General features: G+C 43.4%; 1 protein-coding gene across 2 annotated transcripts in view; it reads right to left on the reverse strand.

The window, feature by feature from the left end:
* The window catches only part of LOC100136521 (vertebrate ancient opsin), a 57989-nt gene that overhangs the window by 16719 nt on the left and 15682 nt on the right, over positions 1 to 25588 (reverse strand). Inside the window, exon 5 of one of the 2 annotated variants that reach the window (XM_014153921.2) lies at positions 11605 to 14006. Coding sequence (XP_014009396.1) covers positions 13770 to 14006 — 237 coding nt within the window. The 3' untranslated portion in view covers positions 11605 to 13769. 2 annotated transcript variants of the gene reach the window in all.

A 25588-nucleotide genomic window follows, 5' to 3' on the forward strand; every position in this document is an offset into this window, starting at 1 on the left:
CGGAGTCTCAGCACATTTGAATTCCTGTTGAATTGCCAGGCGTGGTTGTAGTATGGCTCTAATTTACCAATGAAAACATGAGTATAGGTTTCGTCCGACAGTTTTATAAATTCCAATCATTGAACCTGGATGGTCAGCTCCCAGCATATCATGCAGTGTAGTAACGACATGATTTGGCACGATGTTCATTGTTGTTTTACTAGCTAACGTTAGCTGGCTGGCTCCCTAGCTGACAGTGTTATTCGTATCCTACAGCTGTTTGCTTCGCTAGTTAGAGCCTAATGTTAGCTAGCTAACATTGAACCTGGATGGTTAGCTCCCAGCAGATTCATGCAGGGTAGTGACGACATGATTTGCCACTATGTTCATTGTTGTTTAACTAGCTAATGTTAGCTGTCTTAAGCTAAAGTGTACATCACGAGTTGAATATGGCAGGTGTCAGTAAACGTCTGCAAAGAAGTGTAATGAAATTGTTGCCAGTAGAGCTGGTTAGGCTGTTTTCATGTTATCCATAGGTAAACAACTCATTGGCCAGAGCGTCAAGGTTGCGCTCTAAATGCTCCGAGGGCGAAACAAGATGGGTGGGGCTAGAGCTTAAGAGGGTGTGAATGATGCTGAATGGGTGTAGACAAAGAAGAGCTCTTCACTAGATACCAAAACATTCAAAGGCCATTTTCTCAAAAGTGTGAATACAAGTTTATCAACTTTCAAAGCAGAATTACTTTCCCATTGTTCCTCAACAATGCATTATGATATACAATGTTGTACTTCTAAGTCTCTACTTTTATCCAAGGTAAAAAAAACACCATTTCAAATTTTGCTACATAAAACCGAATCCAGGTAGTGTGTCACATTTCTTGTGCATGCACACCCTAGAATATGCCAGAATTTAGTAAGAAATGTACACATGGCTGATAATGTCACGGCCGTCATATTGAGTAGACCAAGGCGCAGCGGGTTGAGTGCTCATCTTTGACTTTATTAAAAGAGAACACAAAACAAGAAAAAAATGCACGACAGCCAAACAGTCTTGCAGGCTTCACAAAGCACTGCAAAAACAACTTCCCACAAAAGACAGGTGGAAAAAGGGCTACCTAAGTATGGCTCCCAATCAGCAACAACGATGTACAGCTGTTCCTGGCCAACACAAAGAAATACACAACATAGAAAAAACATAGAAATACAAAAACATAGAACCATACCCAAAAACCCCGACAACACAAAACAAACACACCCCTGCCACGCCATGACCAAACTACAATAACAAATAACCCCTTATACCGGTCAGGACGTGACAGTACCCCCCCCCCACACACAAAGGTGCAGACCCTGGATGCACCTGAAACAAAAACTAACAAAACAATAACCCACAACAAAAAATAATTTAAAAAAAAATCCAAAACTACAGGGGAGGGAAGGGAGGGTGGCCACCGTCACCGTCGGTTCTTGTGCAACACCCCCCCCCGCTCCCCAAACCTCCTACCACGGAGGTGGCTCAGGCCTTAGTCCCCAACCTAACCTGTCCACCCCCGCTGAAGGCTCAGGGCTAAGACGCGTTGCTGGAGACCTCGGCCTGATGCGCATCGCTGGAGACCTCGGGCTGATGCGCGTCACTGGAGACCTCGAGCTAAACCGCGACTCTGGAAGCTCCGGACTGGAGGACGACTCTGGTTACGCCGGTTCCGGACTGAAGGGCGACTCTGGCTGCGCCGGTTCCGGACTGAAGGGCGACTCTGGCTGCGCCGGCTCCGGACTGTAGGGCGACTCCAGCTGCGCCGGCTCCGGACTGTAGGGCGACTCTGGCTGCGCCGGCTCCGGACTGTAGGGCGACTCTGGCTGCGCTGGTTCCGGACTGAAGGGCGACTCTGGCTGCGCCGGTTCCGACTCTGGCTGCGCCGGTTCCGGACTGTGGGCCGTCTCTGTCGGCTCCGGACTGTGGGCCGTCTCTGTCGGCTCCGGATTGTGGGCCGTCTCTGTCGGCTCCAGACTGTGGGCTGTCTTTGCAGGCTCCGGACTGTAGGACCTCGCCGGACGCACTGGACGGGGAACTGTCACCGGAAGCTCTAGACGGGGAACTGTCGCCGGAAGCTCTGGACGGGGTACTGTCGTCGGAAGCTCTGGACGGGGTACTGTCGTCGGAAGCTCTGGACGGGGTACTGTCGTCGGAAGCTCTGGACGGGGTACTGTCGTCGGAAGCTCTGGATGGGGTACTGTCGTCAGAAGCTCTGGACTGGAGCTGCGCACTGAAGGCCTGATGCGTGGGGCTGGCTTAGGAGGCGCCAGACTATTTTCACGCACCACAGGGCTAGTGCGAGGAGCAGGAGCAGGATGAACTGGACTGGGCTGATGCACTGGAGGCCTAGTGCGTGGGGCTGGTACTGGAGGTACCAGACTGGAGACACACACCCCAAGGCTAGTGCGAAGAGCGGGAACAGGACGTACTGGAATTGGCTGACGCACTGGAGGCCTGGTGCGTGGTGCTGGCTTTGGAGGCGCCATACTGGAGACAAGCACCTCAGGGCTAGTGCGGGGAGCAGGAACAGGATACACTGGGCCGTGGAGGCGCACTGGCGGTCTCGAGCGCAGGATTGGCACCACCCGTACTGGCTGGATGCCCGCTTCCCCCCGGAAAATGCGGCACGCTGGCACCGAGCACACCGGCCTGTGGATGCTCGGCCTCAACACCGTGCGCATCACCCCATAGCACGGGGCCTGACCAGTACCACGCTGCCTCCGGTAAGCACGGGGAGTTGGCTTAGGGCTCAATCCTGGCCTGGCCAAACTACCCGTGTGCCCCCACAAAAGAATGTTTGGGGCTGCCTCTCAGTCTTCCATGCCAGCCGTGTTCCAGCATAACACTCCCTGTCCTCTCCAGCCTTCCTCCACGGTCCCTCTCCGGCTAGGATCTCCTCCCAAGTCCACGACTCCAGATAGCTCCTCTCCAGCTCCTTACCCCGCTGCTTGGGCCGTTGGTGGTGGGAAGTTCTGTCACGGCCGTCGTATTGAGTAGACCAAGGCGCAGCAGGTTGAGTGCTCATCTTTGACTTTATTAGAAGAGAACACAAAACAAGAAAAAAACGCACGACAGCCAAACAGTCTTGCAGGCTACACACAGCAGTGCAAAAACAACTTCCCACAAAAGACAGGTGGAAAAAGGCTACCTAAGTATGGCTCCCAATCAGCAACAACGATGTACAGCTGTTCCTGATTGAGAGCCATACCCGGCCAACACAAAGAAATACACAACATAGAAAAAACATAGAAATACAAAAACATAGAACCATACCCAAAAACCCCGACAACACAAAACAAACACACCCCTGCCATGCCCTGACCAAACTACAATAACAAATAACCCCTCATACTTGTCAGGACTTGACAGATAAATGAGGCTATGTTTACATAGGCAGCTCAATTCAGATATTTTGCCAGATATTTGCATATCTGATATCCTGTCTAATCTTTTCCCTGATGAGTAAACAGCAAAAGAACACATGGAATCTGATGATTTTACCACCTCAACATGTGGATCTGAATCCTGACACAAACCCAATCCTTCATATGTGACCTCTGTCTGGAAGCAAATTTTATTTTGTACTCAGATGGTATTGTGCCGTCGCAACCTTCGCTCTCTCTCTCCCGCTACTCTCTCCTCTTCCATCCTATCATCTCTTCCCTCTGCTCAATCCTTCTCCAACCAATCTCCTGATTCTGCCACCTCAACCCTCCTCTCCTCCCTTTCTGCATCCTTTGACTCTCTATGTCCCCTATCCTCCCGGCCGGCTCGAACCTCCCCTCCTGCTCCGTGGTTTGACGACTCATTGCGAGCTCACAGAACAGGGCTCCGGGCAGCCGAGCGGAAATGGAGGAAAACTAGCCTCCTGCGGACCTGGCATCTTTTCACTCCCTCCTCTCTACATTTTCTTCCTCTGTCTCTGCTGCTAAAGCCACTTTCTACCATTCTAAATTCCAAGCATCTGCCTCTAACCCTAGGAAGCTCTGTGCACCTTCTCCTCCCTCCTGAATCCTCCTCCCCCTCCCCCCCCTCCCCCCTCCTCCCTCTCTGCGGATGACTTTGTCAACCATTTTGAAAAAAAGGTTGACGACATCCGATCCTCGTTTGTTAAGTCAAACGACACCGCTGGTCCTGCTCACATTGCCCTACCCTATACTTTGACCTCTTTCTCCCCTCTCTCCAGATGAAATCTTGCGACTTGTGACGGCTGGCCGCCCAACAACCTGCCCGATTGAACCTATCCCCTCCTCTCTTCTCCAGACCATTTCCGGAGACCTTCTCCCTTACCTCACCTTGCTCATCAACTCATCATTGACCGCTGGCTACGTCCCTTCCGTCTTCAAGAGAGCGAGAGTTGCACCCCTTCTCAAAAAACCTACACTCGATCCCTCCGATGTCAACAACTACAGACCAGTATCCCTTCTTTATTTTCTCTCCAAAACTCTTGAGTGTGCCGTCCTTGGCCAGCTCTCTTGCTATCTCTCTCAGAATGACCTTCTTGATCCAAATCAGTCAGGTTTCAAGACTGGTCATTCAACTGAGACTGCTCTTCTCTGTGTCACGGAGGCTCTCCACACTGCTAAAGATAACTCTCTCTCCTCTGCTCTCATCCTTCTAGACCTATCTGCTGCCTTTGATACTGTGAACCATCAGATCCTCCTCTCCACCCTCTCCGAGTTGGGCATCTCCGGTGTGGCTCACTCTTGGATTGCGTCCTACCTGACAGGTCGTTCCTACCAGGTGGCGTGGCGAGAATCTGTCTCCGCACCATGTGCTCTCACCACTGGTGTCCCCCAGGGCTCAGTTCTAGGCCCTCTCCTATTCTCGCTATACACCAAGTCAATTGGCTCTGTCATATCCTCACGTGGTCTCTCCTATCATTCCTACGCAGACGACACACAATTCATCTTCTCCTTTCCCCCTTCTGATAACCAGGTGGCGAATCGCATCTCTGCATGTCTGGCAGACATATCAGTGTGGATGACAGATCACCACCTCAAGCTGAACCTCGGCAAGACAGAGCTGCTCTTCCTCCCGGGGAAGGACTGCCCACTCCATGATCTCGCCATCACGGTTGACTATTCCATTGTGTCCTCCTCCCAGAGTGCTAAGAGCCTTGGCGTGATCCTGGACATCACCCTGTCGTTCTCCGCTAACATCAAGGCGGTGACCCGATCCTGTAGGTTCATGCTCTACAACATTCGCAGAGTACGACCCTGCCTTACACAGGAAGCGGCGCAGGTCCTAATCCAGGCACTTGTTATCTCCCATCTGGATTACTGCAACTTGCTGTTGGCTGGGCTCCCTGCCTGTGCCATTAAACCCCTAAAACTCATCCAGAACGCCGCAGCCCGTATGGTGTTCAACCTTCCCAAGTTCTCTCACGTCACCCCGCTCCTCCGCACACTCCACTGGCTTCCAGTTGAAGCTCGCATCTGCTACAAGACCATGGTGCTTGCCTACGGAGCTGTGAGGGGAACGGCACCTCCGTACCTTCAGGCTCTGATCAGTCCCTACACCCAAACAAGGGCACTGCGTTCATCCACCTCTGGCCTGCTGGCGCGCTTACCTCTGCGGAAGCACAGTTCCCGCTCAGCCCAGTCAAAACTGTTCGCTGCTCTGGCACCCCAATGGTGGAACAAGCTCGCTCACGACGCCAGGACAGCGGAGTCAATCACCACCTTCCGGAGACACCTGAAACCCCACCTCTTTAACCTCTTGGGGCTAGGTGGGACGCTAGCGTGCCACCCGTGGTGCACTCCATCAACAGCAGGTGCATTTCAAGAGCGGCAAATTTGAATCCAAATAAATGTCAAAATTCAAATTTTTCAAAAATACAACTATGTTACACCATTTGAAAGATAAACATCTCCTTAATCTAACCACGTTTTACGATTTCAAAAAGGTTTTACGGCGAAAGCATAAATTTAGAGTATGTTAGGACAGTACATTTACAAGAGTTGTGTGTAATGTTTTGTCAAGTCAAAGACAGGGTCACCAAAACCATAAAACCAGCTAAAATGATACACTAACCTTTTACAATCTCCATCAGATGACACTCCTAGGACATTATGTTAGACAATGCATGCATTTTTAGTTCTATCAAGTTGATATTTATATCCAAAAACAGCGTTTTACTATGGCATTGATGTTGAGGAAATCGTTTCCCTCCAATAACCGGCAGTCAAGTCAGCGTCACAAATTAAATAATTAAAATTAGAAAACATTGGTAAAATATTATATTGTCATTTAAAGAATTATAGATTTACATCTTTTGAACGCAATCAACTTGCCAGATTTAAAAATAACCTTACTGGGAAATCACACTTTGCAATAATCTGAGCACTGTGCCCAGAAAAATACGCGTTGCGATACAGACTAGACGTCATGTTGGGGAGATCTAAAATCGAAAATACTATGTAAATAATCCATTACCTTTGATTCTCTTCATCAGATGTCACTTCCAGGTATCACAGGTCCATAACGAATGTAGTTTTGTTCAAAAAAGCTCATCATTTATGTCCAAAAATCTCCGTCTCGTTAGCACATGATGTAAGCCAGCCGGACTTCTCGTCATGAACGAGGGGAAAAAATATATTTCCGTTCGTTCAAACATGTCAAACGTTGTATAGCATAAATCATTAGGGCCTTTTTTAACCAGAACATGAATAATATTCAAGGTGGACGAATGCATAGTCTTTTATAACGTATTGGAACGAGGGTACCCAACATGAAGTAGCGCGCCAGGTGTCTAATGGGACATCACCGTTCCATGGCTCTTGTTCGGTCAGATCTCCCTCCAGAAGACTCAAAACACTTTGTAAAGGCTGGTGACATCTAGTGGAAGCAATAGGAAGTGCCAAAATATTCCTAAACCCCTGTGTTTTTCAATGGGATAGGTTTAAAGTCAATACAACACATCAGGTATCCACTTCCTGTCAGAAAATGTCTCAGGGTTTTGCCTGCCAAATGAGTTCTGTTATACTCACAGACACCATTCAAACAGTTTTGGAAACTTTAGAGTGTTTTCTATCCATATATAATAAGTATATGCATATTCTAGTTACTGGGTAGGATTAGTAACCAGATTAAATCGGGTACATTTTTTTTATCCAGACGTGCAAATGCTGCCCCCTAGACCCAACAGGTTAACTTCTTGGGGCTATGTGGGACGCTAGCGTGCCACCCGTGGTGCACCCTATCAACAGCAGGTGCATTTCAAGAGCGGCAAATACAACTATCTTACACCCTTTGAAAGATAAACATCTCCTTAATCTAACCACGTTGTCCGATTTCAAAAAGGTTTTACGGCGAAAGCATAAAGTTAGATTATGTTAGGAGAGTACATTGACAATAGCTGTGTGTAATGTTTTGTCAATTCAAAGACAGGGTCACCAAAACCATAAAACCAGCTAAAATGATGCACTAACCTTTTACAATCTCCATCAGATGACACTCCTAGGACATTATGTTAGACAATGCATGCATTTTTTGTTCTATCAAGTTCATATTTATATCCAAAAACAGCGTTTTACTATGGCATTGATGTTGAGGAAATCGTTTCCCTCCAATAACCGGCAGTCAAGTCAGCACCACAAATTAAATAATTAAAATTAGAAAACATTGGTAAAATATTATATTGTCATTTAAAGAATTATAGATTTACATCTCTTGAACGCAATCAACTTGCCAGATTTAAAAATAACCTTACTGGGAAATCACACTTTGCAATAATCTGAGCACTGCGCCCAGAAAAATATGCTTTGCTATACAGACAAACGGCCATGTTGGAGAGATCTAAAATCGAAAATACTATGTAAATAATCCTCTACCTTTGATTCTCTTCATCAGATGTCACTTCCAGGAATCCCAGGTCCATAACGAATGTAGTTTTGTTCAAAAAAGCTCATCATTTATATCCAAAAAGATCCGTGTTGTTAGCACATGATCTAAGCCAGCCGGACTTCTCGTCATGAACGAGGGGAAAAAATATATTTACGTTCGTTCAAACATGTCAAACGTTGTATAGCATAAATCATTAGTGCCTTTTTTAACCAGAACATGAATAATATTCAAGGTGGACGAATGCATTCTCTTTTATAACGTATTGGAACGAGGGTACCCAACATGAACTCGCGCGCCAGAGTCTAATCGGCCATCACCGTTCCATGGCTCTTGTTCGGTCAGATCTCACAGTAAAAGACTCAAAACACTTTGTAAAGGCTGGTGACATCTAGTGGAAGCAATAGGAAGTGCCAAAACATTAATCCTCCCCTGTGTGTTTCAATGGCATAGGCTTAAAGGTAATTCAACACATCAGGTATCCACTTCCTGTCAGAAAATGTCTCAGGGTTTTGCCTGCCAAATGAGTTCTGTTATACTCACAGACACCATTCAAACAGTTTTAGAAACTTTAGGGTGTTTTCTATCCATATATAATAAGTATATGCATATTCTAGTTACTGGGTAGGATTAGTAACCAGATTAAATCGGGTACGTTTTTTTATCCAGCCGTGAAAATACTGCCCCCTAGCCCCAACAGGTTAAGGAATACCTGGGATAGGATAAAGTAATCCTTCTAACCCCCCCCCCCCCAAAAAAAAAAAGATATAGATGTACTATTGTAAAGTGGTTGTTCCACTGGATATCATAAGGTGAATGCATCAATTTGTAAGTCGCTCTGGATAAGAGCGTCTGCTAAATGACGTAAATGTACTTTGACAACCACCCAAATTTAAAGGAACACTGACAGGAAATGAGCATTGCACCTGGGTTATTCTTGAATGGTGGTGGTAAAAACACTCTAAAATATCAAGAACATGACATATAATACATTTTCTGTTTTATTTAACTGTTATTTAAGAAGAAAACATACACTGAGTGTACAAAACATTAAAAACACCTGCTCTTCCCATAACACAGACTGGCCAGGTGAAAGCTTTGATCCCATATTGATGCCACTTGTAATATCCATTTCAATCAGTTTAGATGAAGGGGAGGAGACAGGTTAAAGAATGATTTTAAAGCCTTAAGACAATTGAGACATGGATTGTGTATGTGTGCCATTCAGAGGCTGAACAGGCAAGACAAAATATTTATGTGTCTTTGAACATGGTATGGTTGTAGCTAGGTGCCAGTTGCACCAGTTTGGTGTTAACCAACAACACTCTACCAACAGGTCTTCACCCTGACTCTTGCTGTCACTATATACAGTAGGCTACAGCCAGCTATAGAGTGAAAGAGCATGGCTGCTCAGAGGACAGACAGACGTGTAGCTTGTGAGAATAATCTGGTAGTATGGTTCAGTGGTGGTCTCAGGCTAGCACCTAACGCAGTGAAAACTCGGACACTGTTCTGACCAAAAAGTTCTGAGCTGACAGCTTGTTAGCAAGTTTATTCTAGGCTAAGTTTCTCCGCTCACCCTATATAGATCTAGCAATTGTGACAATCTCAAAAGGACGGAGTCAGGACATGATTAGGAGAAGGCAACCTGTATTCTCTATTCTCTGTGTAGAGCCTACATGGTGTTTGTGTGATCCGAGTTATTTTCAAAAGATGACTGATGTCCCACTGAGATTCAGCTGGTCCATCTGTGCTATTTGTCCATCACCCTCAGCCTTACCGCACCTCGACACAATAAACAGAAGGGGTGATGGACAGCACCTGTCAGCGTTTGGACTAAATGAGAGTGCAGACTGCTCTGATTATTTATGGAAGGTCACTAAATAAGATCCATCAGTGAATTATTAAATGAGAGTCGAACATGGGGCTTGTTTTGTTTTGCTGCATCATTGACCGTATATGTCCATGGCGGACAAAAGAAACACACATAGATATCAACAGCATTGTTGACTAACCCGCCTCTGTCTGTCTGGATCATGTTTAAGCTATTGCTAACCCCATTTGTGTAAGTACAAAGTGGTAAGGGACTATAATAATAGAAACAGAATAAAATCAGTGTCTAATGTAATGGTGTGGTCAATCATGCCTCAGTATTATTTTTTTGCTCCTTTGCACCCCAGCATCTCTACGTGCACATTCATTTTCTGCACATCTATCACTCCAGTGTTTAATTGCTAAATTGTAATTATTTCGCCACTATGGCCTATTTATTGCCTTACCTCCCTTATCTTACCTCATTTGCACACACTGTATATAGACGTTTTTTTCCTATTGTGTTATTGACTGAGTGTTTGTTTATTCCATGTGAACTCTGTGTTGTTGTTTGTGTCGCACTGCTTTCCTTTATCATGGCCAGGTCGCAGTTGTAAATGACAACTTGTTCTCAACTAGCCTACCTGGTTAAATAAAGGTGAAATATTATTATTTTTTTTAAGTATGTATGGACGTTGTTATTTTTCTCTAACATCACGTATTGATCTTCTGTGTCAGTGTATGTCACCTCCTCCCACTACACAGCTTCTATCATCTGACCTAGAACATTGTCCTAATGTTAAATGTCCTTCTGAAAGCAACATTTGTCCAAGCAGTTGTGTTGAATGAATCGATACTAAGTAAGGAATCACAAAGCTAGCATTCATTCTCAATCTAAATCAATAATAGTTGTGGCCTGAGGACTAGTTGTTGTAATACTGTTTGCGTTATTTTTGCGGGGAGTTTACACTCCATTTGATCCCACATGTGTTGCTGTGTTTCTGGTGAACAGCAGTGGGGAGGTGAAAGAGAGACCATGTCCCGTTGAACAACTGGCAGAGATTGATAGCGACATGTTGACCCCGGCAGTCTGGCTCCCCTCTCCTCTGGTTCACAGAAACTTGTGAGAGGTAAGAGCTGAGATAGAGACATGGTGCAGGAGTGAAGGGGGGCTCTCACTCTGTCTCACTCTCTCTGTCTCTCTCTCATTGTCTCTCTCTACCCTTTTAGTGAATCAAATTCATCAAGGTCTAATGTGACCCAGGTGTCCCTGATGACTATACAGGCCAATTTAATCCACAACAATTTGTACAGAGTGTCAAGTTAAAGCATAAATACAATATGGTGTAGGGGACACGCTCTGTAATATCGTCATAATGAAGGAGGTAATGGGACCTTGTGACATCCCATACTGTCCATAATATCTGGTTCAATGCAACCTGGGCTAATAAGGATGGGATTGGCTCACAGATACAACATGCATGGAGAAATGTATATATCAACACAAACACAGATTGAAAATTGATTGTGATAGTGTATGGAATAAGAAAGAATAGAAACCTTGGAACTGCTTTTCTCTGAGAATTAAAAATTGAGACAGGATTAAGACTATTTTATCTAATGTTTTCCTTGTAATGTCTGTGGATGTACTATGTTATATGGGCTTTCTGTGTATCTTCTGCTTTACAATGGTATCGTTCACATTGATTCAGAAACCCAGAAAATAGAATAACTCCTTTAAAAATATATAATCTTATTAATCAACCGTTTTCCTTGTATTGTCTGTGGATGCGCTACGTTATGTCATCTCACAGACGCTAATGCTTGCTGAGTTTGCCCTGTTCTCCAATGGTTTTGTACATAATGATTCAGAAACCCAGACAGCATCACAACCAATAATTGCTTTTAAAAATACATTTTAATCCAGTACAGACATTAGCTTTTCTAACAACTAGCATGCATGACCTGCAACTCAAGACAAAATAGTTTCACTAGAAACACAGCAGAACAATTCTCAACATGCCACTGTAAGTACAATACAACAAACACTGTCGGAGGTGCATGATAGTGAGGGCAAAAATGAGAGAAATATATAAATTATACTTATCCGTCCACATTTGGACTGCTTCCTCAACTTATCAGTATATCAGTCTGTGATTCCTGTCTAAATCTCTGATGTGTTCTTAAAAATGTTCCTCTCCCTGTATTCTCGAAGGTGAGGTTACCACCCCTACAACCTGCTCATGTATCCTCAAAAAACGGAACATTGTCATATTGCTTTTGTGTGTGTAACGTGTATAGGCCTACAGTTTGTGTGTGCATTTGTGTGTGTGTTTTGGTTTTACTATCCTTGTGGAGACTTGTAAGTATCAACCTTTATTCATACAAAACTTCATTTTCTGGCTTTTTTACATTCGTTCCAATAGCCCAGTGAAGAAGACCATGAAGTGTGGCAATGCGAGATTCATTAGTACATTATGTATTTGTTGAGACTGACTCATGCAATATGATCAGGGTCTCTGCTGTACCCGGCAAATGGATATTATCACATATTATTATGGATATTATCACATTATTATTACTGTTCAATTTATTCAATGGTGGTGCGGCACAGAATGGTGAACAAGAGACGGTGTCAAGATACATTTACATAAGTTCGAATACACCTGAAATGTATTACTACATCTACTGTAACCAGTTCTAAAGTCAACAGTGTTACAGTATCTTGTGCTAAAATATTGCTGACTGTAGACCCATGCTTTGTGATGTGATCCTCATTGTACAATGCTTTTGTGTACATTGCTATGGTATTTATCAACGCTAATGATGAGCAGAGCTACTCGGATTCACTGGACCCATTCACAGTGTCCACATACATTATTTCTCGACATACAATGTACAGTCACAGTGTGTTGAAGAAAGAAAGGATTTTTTTGTGGACTCATCATAAATATACAGTCCCTCAGTGTCCCAGCAGAGCCAGCAGGGGGCCAGCTGCACCAAGTCTCATTGACTGTCTTTGTTTTGAATGGAAACTTCCCCATCGAATCTGCTCAAGAGAAAGAAAAATGTACAGAAACATATAGAAAACAATACCCTCTCAGCAGTTGCCATCACAGGGGCTTCAAAGGGGAAAAGAGCTACAGATTAAAGCATTCTGACAGTAGCCAGCTCTCATCTAGTAAGTCTGGCTTTTCTGGGTAAGAGTAGGACTCGACACCTGCCCCCTCTGACAACCTTGATAATGCAGGTGGTGCACACTCAAGTTGTAAAACTGATGTGCAGCGCATTTGGCACAGCATTTGTGATACAATAAAGAGTACATCAGTTGTACAAGCTGAGTGTGTACGGGCCCCCTCTAATACAACAAACTGTTAGGTAGCTGATGACAATTAAGCCTACCAGAACAAAAAGAACTCACGACTCAAGTAAAGTGGGAGGGAATCAGACAAGCAAATAGTACATTTACAGCCAAGATTTCTAGCTTGCTGAATTGTTAATATTTAATCACTGTCAACAAACATTAAATGATGGAGGGGACTTAATGATGGAGTGGACTTAAAGAATTAGCGGTTTTCGTGCTGAAAGAATCTTGTATTGTAGTGGAGAGAGGGCTAATGTGAGGATTAGGTGGCCATGATTGTATAAGAATCAGGACCTTGGTTTAAGGGCACCCTTTGGGTGGCAGTGTCCCAATGACAGCCCTAAGGTATTGAGGCGGCCTAGAATGCCTCTCACTGGCCCTCTAACACCACTTCCAACAGCATCTGGTCTCCTACCCAGACATCAATCAGGCCTGACCCTGCTTAGGCTCAGATGAAAGCCAGCAGAGAGAGGCAGTCAGGGTAGTCTGTCTGCTTGCCATACATTAAAGTATTACGTCCCTGTTTTGTGCTCCGGTTTCGGACAAGTTCCCTCTATTTTTACTAATACATAAAAAGTTAACCAGAGAACCCTTGTGGTTACAGCTGGCATCTTTAAACTAACAATTATCACAAGAAGTTTGCGAGTAAGAGACGATGCCTCTGTATAAGAACAGAAAGGGAGGATGGAAAGGCAATGAGGACTGGAGTTGGGGAGAGGGGAGTCTTCTGTTGGCCTACATGGGGCAGACTTTGTTCTCTGGAATCGGTAGCTGGGCGCCGGAGCTGCACTCGCTCGGGGACGACTCCTCATTCTTAGGCTGAGCGTTGCCGCAGACCGGGATGCGGGCGGCGATGGCTGACATCTCGCCCCCCGTGCAGCTCTCCCCCGTCATTCCCGGTCGCTGCGATGTTGCGTTCATGTTCTCCGGCGCAGGCTTGCCGGTAAAGAGCTGGATCAGACACTTCCTGAACTGGACAAAGGTCAAAGGGCATTAGAACGGCCAATCAAAAAGAAAATGTCAGAAAGGCAGTGAAGGCAGTGTTCCTTCAGTAGGAAGGGGGAAAAATATTTTTAAACAGGAATGAAATAAATGTTATTTTTGGACAAGTTCTTAAAGCACATTCATTTTTTCTTAACATGTAGGCTTCTGATTGGTGCCTTATGAACAGTACTCAGGTGATAAGGTGATAGCCACTTATTGCCTTGCAGTGTGATATCTGAACTGGCAGGATACTGTAGCTCCTCTTAAAAAGAAGCAGATAAGCGGTAGACAGTTACATGGCTGTGCAGGTAGAAGATATGTATCATACTTATCAAGAGATGTTCACCACATATTGCAACACTGCCATTGGTTTTTGCTATTTGTTTAACCTGTTATGGCTAGGGGGCAGTATTTTCACGGCTGGATAAAAAACGTACCCGATTTAATCTGGTTACTACTCCTGCCCAGTAACTAGAATATGCATATAATTATATGCTTTGGATAAAAAACACTCAAAAGTTTCTAAAACTGTTTGAATGGTGTCTGTGAGTATAACAGAACTCAAATGGCAGGTCAAAACCTGAGAGATTCCTTTACAGGAAGTGGCCTGTCTGACCATTTCTTGAACTTCTTTGCCATCTCTATCTTTTACAAAGGATCTCTGCTCTAACGTGACACTTCCTACGTCTTCCATGGGCGCTCAGAGCCCAGGAAAAAACAGAATGTCGTCATCCCAGCCCCAGGCTGAAACACATTATCGCCTTTCTCAAGTGGCCGATCAAGGGACTGTGGGCTTAGGCGTGTGCCCTGGCCGCCCCCGTCTTTGTGATTTTTCCTCTGTTTGCCGAAAAGGAGATTCCCGGTCGGAATATTATCGCTTTTTTACGAGATAAATTGCATAAAAATTGATTTTAAACAGCGGTTGACATGCTTCGAAGTACGGTAATGGAATATTTAGATTTTTTTTGTCACGAATTGCGCCATGCGCACGACCCTTCTTTACCATTCGGATAGTGTCTGGGAGGCACGAACAAAACGCCGCTATTCGGATATAACGATGGATTATTTTGGACCAAACCAACATTTGTTATTGAAGTAGCAGTCCTGGGGGTGCATTCTGACAAAGACAACAAAAGGTAATCAAACTTTTATAATAGTAAATCTGATATTGGTGAGTGCTAAACTTGCCGGGTGTCTAAATAGCTAGCCCGTGATGGCTGGGCTATGTACTTAGAATATTGCAAAATGTGCTTTCACCAAAAAGCTATTTTAAAATCGGACATATCGAGTGCATAGAGGAGTTCTGTATCTATAATTCTTAAAATAATTGTTATGCTTTTTGTGAACGTTTATCGTGAGTAATTTAGTAAATTGTTAGCAAATTCCCCGGAAGTTTGCGGGGGGTATGCTAGTTCTGAACGTCACATGCTAATGTAAAAAGCTGTTTTTTGATATAAATATGAACTTGATTGAACAAAACATGCATGTATTGTATAACATAATGTCCTAGGTGTGTCATCTGAGGAAGATCATCAAAGGTTAGTGCTGCATTTAGCTGTCTTCTGGGTTTTTGTGACATTATATGCTAGCTTGAAAAATGGGTGTCTGATTATTTCTGGCTTGGTACTCTGCTGACATAATCTAATGTTTTGCTTTCGCTGTAAAGCCTTTTTGAAATCGGACAGTGTGGTTAGATAAAGGAGAGTCTTGTCTTTAAAATGCTGTGAAATAGTCATATGTTTGAAAAATTGAAGTTTTTGTATTTTTGAGGAATTTGTAATTCGCGCCACGCCTATCATTGGATATTGGAGCAGGTGTTCCGCTAGCGGAACGTCTAGATGTAAGAGGTTAAAAGGCAGATAGGATGGAGTACTGACCACCATCCTACTGCTGAAGGGCACACATCAATGGCCTGTCAATTTTGTCTAAAAGGGTGGGAGAAAAAAACTCTAAAAAGCTCTGAATCATTACTTGTTTCCACATTACCTTGCAGATAAAACTGTTACGTGACTGACCTTTTTGCGAGCTTTTTCTGTCCCAAAAGCAGATTCCAGGAAAACCCTCAATGCATCACCCCCAGCAAATTCAAGCATGACCTGTGCCACTATTGAAGTTTCCATTTCAACATAAAGTCCAAGCTAATGCTTCTCACATCTTTACTTTCCCAAAGGCTGCTGAAAATAAACACTATGGCCGGATTTTCAATTAAATCGCAGGTTGTAGACAATGCTGCTTTTAAAAGGGAATTTCAAATTAAGACGACATATCCCTCTGGGAACAGACGTCAGTTCAACTTCTAGTTATGATTTACATTTGGTTATGTTTTCAGCTGATGTAAATTCAACGTGAAATACATTTAAAAAAATCACCATGTCATTGGATTTATGATAAAAGTTGGGTGAAAAAAGACAAAATGCCCTTACGTTGATTACTTTTTACAAATCCAATCAGTTTTCAATGTTGATTCAACGTCATCACATCATTGATTCAACCCGTTTTTGCCCAGTGGGATGCTGCGTTTGCAGTGAAAGCAATCTCTGCGAACGTGGGAACATTGCGTTTAAAAGTTGCATTGACTACAACCCACGATCAGATTGAATCCTGGCCTATTCTCAAATGGATGTTCACTTTAGATTCACAGTGTTTTGTCCACTGACCTTGAAATCTTTAAGGCTTTAGCAGAGAATACATTTAAGTGTTTGTTTGGCAAATGTGTTCGCTTGATGTTCCAAAATAGACCAACAAGAAAGCAACTATGGCACTAAGCTACAGTATGTGTCATACCAAGCATAAGGTCATAAATGTGTCACCTTAATGGAACTATGAATGGCTTGAGCAAAATAACGTCAACAACACTTTTTCTGTCCCATTGAAAGGCTATTCTGGAGGCTAGATGGTTTTCCAAAATGAAGAAGGCAAACATCATAACATTTCACACCTCTCAGCTAAATGGAGAACACATTTCAATTCCCATATTTCTGTGCACTGGACATAGACAGCAGGATTGTGTGTCAGAAGAGCTTTGGTGAGTGGTACAGTGGTTCTGTATAGCTAAGTTGGTAGAGCATGGCACTTGCAATATCAGAATAGTGGGTTTGATTCTTGGGACCACCCATGTAAAATGTGTGTATGATGACTCTCGTTTTGGATAAAAGCTTCTTCTAAATGGCATATATTATTATTACTACTAATAATAATCATAATAATAATATGCCATTTAGTAGTATTATGGTACAGAGCAGGATGTACTGGCATTCTCCTAAAAAAAAAAAAAAATCTTGCCACATACAGTGCCTTGCAAAAGTATTCATCCCCCTTGGTTTTTTCCCCTATTTTGTTGCATTACAACCTGTTATTTAAATCTATTTTTATATGGATTTCATGTAATGGACATACGCAAAATAGTCTAAATTGGTGAAGAGAAATGAAAGAAATAACTTGTTTCAAAAAATCGAAAAAATGTAAAACGGAAAAGTGGTGCGTGCATATGTAATCACCCCCTTTGCTATGAAGCCCCTAAATAAGATCTGGTGCAGCCAATTACCTTCAGAAGTCATATAATTAGCTAAATTAAGTCCACCTGTGTGCAATCTAAGTGTCACATATTCTGCCACATTATACAGTGTCATGACGTTGCCCTCTGGGTTTTCTATGCAACATCCCCCGACCTCTATACTTCTGACACAAGGCTGTGTGAAGGCGGTCGTAAAATTCCAAAGGAGAATGTCCTGCCTCATGGCCCCAGTATAAAGAGACAGAGTGTTTTCATGGAGAGAACAAAGGATTCTTCCACCTCACAGAATTGGAGAACCGAACGACATTTATGTTCTGGAGAAGGTATAAAAGATCAGTGAAGAATCCAGCTACAAACTGGTCCGCTTGGTACAATTTTGTGAGGCTCATTAGAGACAATATGGCCATATTACCATACTAAGGTTTATATACTAGCCTCAGCGATGAGACTTACATCTAATGGTTGTATAAAATGATTTAATAAGATTAAAGTTATTTGGAGATGCTATGTACTGATGTTAATGTGAGAGAATTGTATTTCTGTACAAAGCTTAACTCAGTCATCGGCACGCCCCCCGGGACACAGACAGGACAAGGCATCATGTGACAGGCTTTTCTATGTTCAGTATAAAACCCCCACCCAGAATTTCTTTCTTGAGATCAGGCCTCCACTCCATTACGAGTTGGCCAATAGGTTTGACCATGCATCCCTCTACTGAAGTTTAACCTCTTGGGGCTAGGTGGGACGCTAGCGTGCCACCCGTGGTGCACTCCATCAACAGCAGGTGCATTTCAAGAGCGGCAAATTTGAATCCAAATAAATGTCAAAATTCAAATTTTTCAAAAATACAACTATTTTACACCATTTGAAAGATAAACATCTCCTTAATCTAACCACGTTTTACGATTTCAAAAAGGTTTTACGGCGAAAGCATAAATTTAGAGTATGTTAGGACAGTACATTTACAAGAGTTGTGTGTAATGTTTTGTCAAGTCAAAGACAGGGTCACCAAAACCATAAAACCAGCTAAAATGATGCACTAACCTTTTACAATCTCCATCAGATGACACTCCTAGGACATTATGTTAGACAATGCATGCATTTTTAGTTCTATCAAGTTCATATTTATATCCAAAAACAGCGTTTTACTATGGCATTGATGTTGAGGAAATCGTTTCCCTCCAATAACCGGCAGTCAAGTCAGCGTCACAAATTAAATAATTAAAATTAGAAAACATTGGTAAAATATTATATTGTCATTTAAAGAATTATAGATTTACATCTCTTGAACGCAATCAACTTGCCAGATTTAAAAATAACCTTACTGGGAAATCACACTTTGCAATAATCTGAGCACTGCGCCCAGAAAAATACGCGTTGCGATACAGACTAGACGTCATGTTGGGGAGATCTAAAATCGAAAATACTATGTAAATAATCCATTACCTTTGATTCTCTTCATCAGATGTCACTTCCAGGTATCACAGGTCCATAACGAATGTAGTTTTGTTCAAAAAAGCTCATCATTTATGTCCAAAAATCTCCGTCTCGTTAGCACATGATGTAAGCCAGCCGGACTTCTCGTCATGAACGAGGGGAAAAAATATATTTCCGTTCGTTCAAACATGTCAAACGTTGTATAGCATAAATCATTAGGGCCTTTTTAACCAGAACATGAATAATATTCAAGGTGGACGAATGCATACTCTTTTATAACGTATTGGAACGAGGGTACCCAACATGAACTCGCGCGCCAGGTGTCTAATGGGACATCATCGTTCCATGGCTCTTGTTCGGTCAGATCTCCCTCCAGAAGACTCAAAACACTTTGTAAAGGCTGGTGACATCTAGTGGAAGCAATAGGAAGTGCCAAAATATTCCTAAGCCCCTGTGTTTTTCAATGGGATAGGTTTAAAGTCAATACAACACATCAGGTATCCACTTCCTGTCAGAAAATGTCTCAGGGTTTTGCCTGCCAAATGAGTTCTGTTATACTCACAGACACCATTCAAACAGTTTTAGAAACTTTTGAGTGTTTTCTATCCATATATAATAAGTATATGCATATTCTAGTTACTGGGTAGGATTAGTAACCAGATTAAATCGGGTACATTTTTTTTATCCAGTCGTGCAAATGCTGCCCCCTAGACCTAACAGGTTAACCATCGATACCGACAGAATGATAACAAGTCTTTGATATTAATTAATAGTCTGCAGCTAGAAATTCGGTATCATTGAACACGAAGACCGACGAAACATCCATTCTATAATGACATGAACGAATGTCGCTGTGAAAGATCCATTCTAACCGAGAGAGAGAGAGAGAACACGGACAAAAACTCTCCAACAAGGATCCCGACGACACACTGAGCGTAAATATATATTGATTACTATTGTTCCCGAATGAGTGAGCGTTCATGTGCAAAGGTTTAGCATATCAATTGTTAATATTTATCAACTCTGTTGTGCCTTCTCAACTGACCCCCCACTACTCTTTTGTTTAACAAGCCGCCATGCCGGTTTAGCCCACTAGGGCACATTACTCTACCAATTCTTTGTAACGATTGTTTTGTTTTGTACACTTTGTACAAAATAATAAAACGCAGAACTACAGGATGTTTCTTAACATAACTCTTTATTAACTAGCTACAACTACATGTTAGCCTATCTCCAACCACGATCAACTGCCCATGACCTAACCGTCTGGGTGGTCTTAACCAATCACCGCACAGTATGATACGGCGGTAAAATGCATCCAATTATAATTCAGTATGTATTCACATATGAATATTACATCCCCCTTCTTTTAAACAAAATACAAATGTTTTACATATTCGAAGCTTTTCTTTTGGATACGTGCTCTGTAGTTTGAACTCAAGGCAAGTAACCATTTATATTGCATAATACACCAACTGAATCAACATAGACTCTGAAACAATGATCCAACTTTTTAAACAAGGGATTCTCAGCAACTCAGCTTTCACTGTAGAAATGACATCTTAACATTTCAAACAAATACAATACCAAAGCATGTCAAGTGAACTTTCAATAACAAGTTTACAGTCTGGAACGCTTTTAGGGCAGCGATCCGCCTACACCCTTTGACATTTCACAGGTCGAGGACAGCTCTGGGCTTGACCTCTCTTCCTGACCTTGTGCGATATGATGTTGAGCATGCTTCTGTGTCAGTCAACAGCTCTTGTGGTGTTGCAGGTAAGTGTGGTGTATGTTGTGCTGTGTGTGTGTTTAGTCCATCACGTTCTCTTTCAGGGGAACAGTTCATCTCATCAGTGTGTTGTTCTTTTGTGTTCAGTAAGTGACGACGATTGCGGCGGTACACTGCTCCTTCTGCTGTGCGGACGTGATATGAACGTTCAGTGTCAGCTGGCTGGATGACGACTGCTGGTTTCCAGAGGCCATGCTCCTGGATTCTAACTGACTCTCCGTCGATCAGTGGTGGCAGTGGTCTAGCTGACCTGTCGTAGTATCGCTTTTGTTGTTGTTGTCTCTGTGCACGTTTTTCATGCATTTCCTTGTAGCTGACAACCTCAGGTTGCAGCTGCTGGTTGGTGCTGGGAAGGGTTGAGCGAAGTCTGCGGCTCATCAACAGCTGGGCTGGTGATTTGAAGTTGTCAACTGGAGTGTTGCGGTATTCAAGGAGACTGAGGTAGGGGTCTCTCTTGTCTGCTTTTGCTTTGTCCATGAGTGATTTAGCAATCTGCACAGATTTTTCAGCAAGGCCATTACTTTGAGGGTAATGTGGGCTTGTGGTGACATGTGTGAACTCCCATGCTTTTGTGAAGGATTCAAAGTCATTTGATTTGTAACAGGGCCCATTGTCAGATATTAAAGTCTCTACAATGCCATGCCTGGCGAAGGCTGCTTTCAGCTTGTGTATCACAGCTGCAGATGTGGTGCTGTGAAGCTTGTCGAGTTCGAAGTATCTGCTGTAGTAGTCCACTGTTACGATGTAGTCCTCGTTGTTCCAGGTGAACAGATCGGTTGCCACAACCTGCCAGGGTCGGTCTGGGATACAGTGAGGTAACATTGGCTCTTTGGTGTTTGAGGGGCGTCTTTCAAGACAGATGGTGCATCTACCAACAATGTCCTCTATTTGTTTGCACATTCCAGGCCAAAACAAAATGTCCCGTGCTCTCTGTTTGCACTTTTCCATGCCCATGTGTCCAGCATGGATCTTTGTCAAAATCTCTTCTCTGAGACTGGTAGGAATAATGATTTTCTCTCCTTTGAAAATGATTCCGTTGATCTGTGATAGTTCATCACGATGGTTCCAGAATTCTGAGACGCTCTGAGGGCATTTTCTCCTCTCCTCAGGCCATCCATCCTGTATGACTTTCCTCAGCTGTGTGAGTTGTGAGTCCTTGTCTGTTTCTGCTTGGATCTCCTTCAGTTTCGTGTCACTAACTGGTAAGTTGCTGTACACAGTGTGCACTTGCATGTCCATGCCCTCACTGAGGCTGCTGTCCTTGTAGGTAAGAAACTTCCTGGAGAGTGTGTCTGCGACAGGGATGTCTTTGCCTGGACGGTGAGTGATTGTGAAGTCGTATTTTTGTAGTTGAAGGATCATTCTCTGTAGCCTTGGCGGGGCTGCAGCTAGTGGTTTCCTCATGATTGACTCAAGGGGCTTGTGGTCGGATTCCACAATGACTTGTCGTCCATATACGTACTGATGGAAACGTTTACATCCGAACAGAATGGCATAGAGCTCCTTTTCGATTTGAGCGTAGTTGATTTCACAGTCTGTGAGAGATTTGGAAGCGTAGCCGATGGGCTTTCCTTCTTGCAGTAGCACTGCACCTAGTCCATACTTCGACGCGTCCACTTGGAGTCTGAGCTCTTTGTTGGGGTCGTAGTAGGCAAGGATTGGTCCTGGTTCTCTCGTGATCAAGTCTTTCACATTCTGGAAAGCAATGTCGTGTTGCTTGTCCCAAAGAAATTCACTGGACTGCTTTAGCAGTTGACGCAGGGGTGCATTAGCATTGGAGAGGCTGGGTGCGAACTTGGCTAAGTAGTTGACCATGCCAAGCACTGTTTCCAGCTCTGCACGGTTCTTTGGTGGCTCCATTTCTTTTATGGCTGAGATCTTCTGTGGATCTGGCTTGATTCCATTCGCTGTGAGAAGATGTCCGAAGTAGCTGACCTCTGTAGCGCTGACTGTGCTCTTCTCGGGGTTGAGCCGGACTCCTCTCTCGCGGGACCTTTGCAGCATCGCGCGGAGGTTTCGGTCGTGCTCCTCTTTGGTTCGACCATAAACAAGGATGTCGTCCACAATTGCCACAACTCCGTCGAGGCCTTCATATACTTCGTCAATCTTTCGCTGAAACTCGTCTTGGGCTGAGATAATCCCAAAAGGCAGGCGACGGAACCTGTAGCGTCCAAACGGTGTGTTGAATGTTGTGAGCTTAGATGACTCTTCTGTGAGCTTGATAGCCCAGTAGCCTGATCTAGCGTCCATGACACTGAAGTAGTGTGCTCCCGCTAGCTTGTGCGTGATACCATCTAGCGTCGGTAAAGGGTAATGGGGCCGTTTGATAGCCTTGTTCAAGTCTCTTGGGTCGAGGCATACTCGGAGCTTGCCTGTGCGTGGTTTCTCCACCACCACTAACGCGTTTACCCAGTCAGTCGGTTCTGTAACCTTGGTGACTATGTCAGATTGCTCCATGCTCTCCAACTCTTTCTTCAGACGGGCACGGAGAGCAAGGGGAATCTTTCTCGGTGGGTAGACCACAGGGGTTGCGTCTGGGTCAAGGTGAATGGTACATTCTCCTGGGAATAATCCTATTCCTGTAAAGACATCAGCAAACTCCTCCAGTACATTTTCTGTCTCTACTGGTGCTGTTACTGATAAAACTAGCTTGATGAGGTCCATGTCTAAACATGCTTTAAGACCTAGCACTGCAGGTGCTCTAGTGTCAACAACGTAAAAGTCCAACATCATGTCACTTTCCTTGTATTTGCATTTGAAAGTGCATGTGCCTTTTACTGGGAGCTGTTCACCACCATAACCATTCAGTCTGCGCATGGTGGGCTGTAGCTCGCACTCAGATGTCAAGCTGCGGTACTTATTCAGAGGAATAATGTTTACTTGTGCACCAGTGTCTAGTTTGAACTTTAGCTTTGTGCCTTGTGTTCCTATCTCAATGTCAGCAAAGGCTTGCTCTGTCTCTGATATGTGACTTTTCTGTGTCACTGAATCAATAAACAGTTCATCATCATTTGACTCTTTGATTGACATTTCATCTTCACTCACTGTGTGTAGTGTTTTTCCACGGTAAGCTCTGCACACTTTTGCAAAGTGATTCCATTTACCACATTTAGTACACTGTTTGCCTTTAGCTGGGCAATTTCCTTGTTCGCCATGCACTTTGTATCCACAATATCCACATGTTTTGGGGCGTTTTGAGTCTGTGTCGCTCTGTTTTGGAGTTATGTCTTTCTCCGTTCTGAAACGCTCTCTCTGGGCACCGGAGGTGTGCTTTGATGTCTGCCTGACTGCGTGCACTGCTTGTTCACGTGATGCGCTCGTGCTGCGGCGCGAAATGGTTTTCATCTGAGCCTGTGCTAGCTCGTGAGATCTGGCTATGTCGATAGCTTTGTCCAGCGTTAGCTCAGACCCAACATTCAAAAGTTTCTCTCTCACTCGCGGTGAGTGTATTCCAAATACAATATGGTCCCTGACCATCTCATCCTTGTTTGCATAATCACAGTCTTGCACAAGCAGACGCAGCTCAGTCACAAACTGGTCAAAAGACTCGCTAGCTCCCTGTACTTTCTCATGGAATTTGTACCTAGCGAAAATTGTATTAGTCTTCGGCACAACATATGCTTCAAAACGATCGTAGTATGTTTTCAGTACCTTTGATTCAGCCTCGGTAAGTGTCCATGTGTTGTAAATATCTCTCCCTTTTTCACCGATCCAGAGGAGCAGGTAGCTACATTTTTCCTCTTCTCCTCTTTCCTTCAGGGGACCCGTGAACATTAGCTCCACATGCTGTTTGTACTTACGCCATGCATCGGGTAAGTTTGTAGACTCCCAGTCCATTCGAGGTGAAGGAACTCCAGAAAAATCCATCTTTTAAGACCATTTACTCTGACACCATGTTTTGTTTTGTACACTTTGTACAAAATAATAAAACGCAGAACTACAGGATGTTTCTTAACATAACTCTTTATTAACTAGCTACAACTACATGTTAGCCTATCTCCAACCACGATCAACTGCCCATGACCTAACCGTCTGGGTGGTCTTAACCAATCACCGCACAGTATGATACGGCGGTAAAATGCATCCAATTATAATTCAGTATGTATTCACATATGAATATTACAACGATAACTACTGTTTGTATGCTTTCTGTGAATTACTTTGTTTAGTAAATAAATTATTTTAAGACAATTGATGTATGGATGACTTAGTGAAGACTGGGTTCGTGCAGATAACAACAATTTACGACGTTTGGAATGAGACTGGACGAGGTAAAGAATACACCATTTAAACCAGAAGATAATTGGTCAGATACTATAATATAATATAATGTTATAATATAGGAAAGTTATATTAGGAAAATTATAACTTTGTAATCTGAATATTTTCCTTGGTGCCCCGATCTCCTAGTTAATAGAGTTAAACGATTAATCAGTTTAATCGCGTAATAATAATTACAGGGAGTTATTTGATAAACATGTCTTCAGTTTAATGGTGCCCAAAGACACGACATATATGGAGCCCCCGTGCGAGGAATCTAAGATATAATTGGACTTTGCTGTTGAATTCTATATTTCAATTGTGCAAACAGAATTGTACAAACAGGCTGCTATCTAAACAAATTGTGTGTGTGTATTTTACATTGGAACAAGCTATTTAGAGTGGCTCCGGTCGAATGTCGATAGCAGTGAGGGATAAATTCCAGATTTTGTCCGTTAGGCCAAACGGTACTATTTCTGTCCGTCAAGACTAACTTCTAGAGTAACCTTTCTAGGTTCTTCCAATTAAATGAGACAACTTAAACTTTGCATATTAACCTGGATGAAGCAA

The sequence above is a fragment of the Salmo salar genome, chromosome ssa18, assembly GCF_905237065.1.
Source record: "Salmo salar chromosome ssa18, Ssal_v3.1, whole genome shotgun sequence".
NCBI classification, from domain to species: Eukaryota; Metazoa; Chordata; class Actinopteri; order Salmoniformes; family Salmonidae; genus Salmo; species Salmo salar.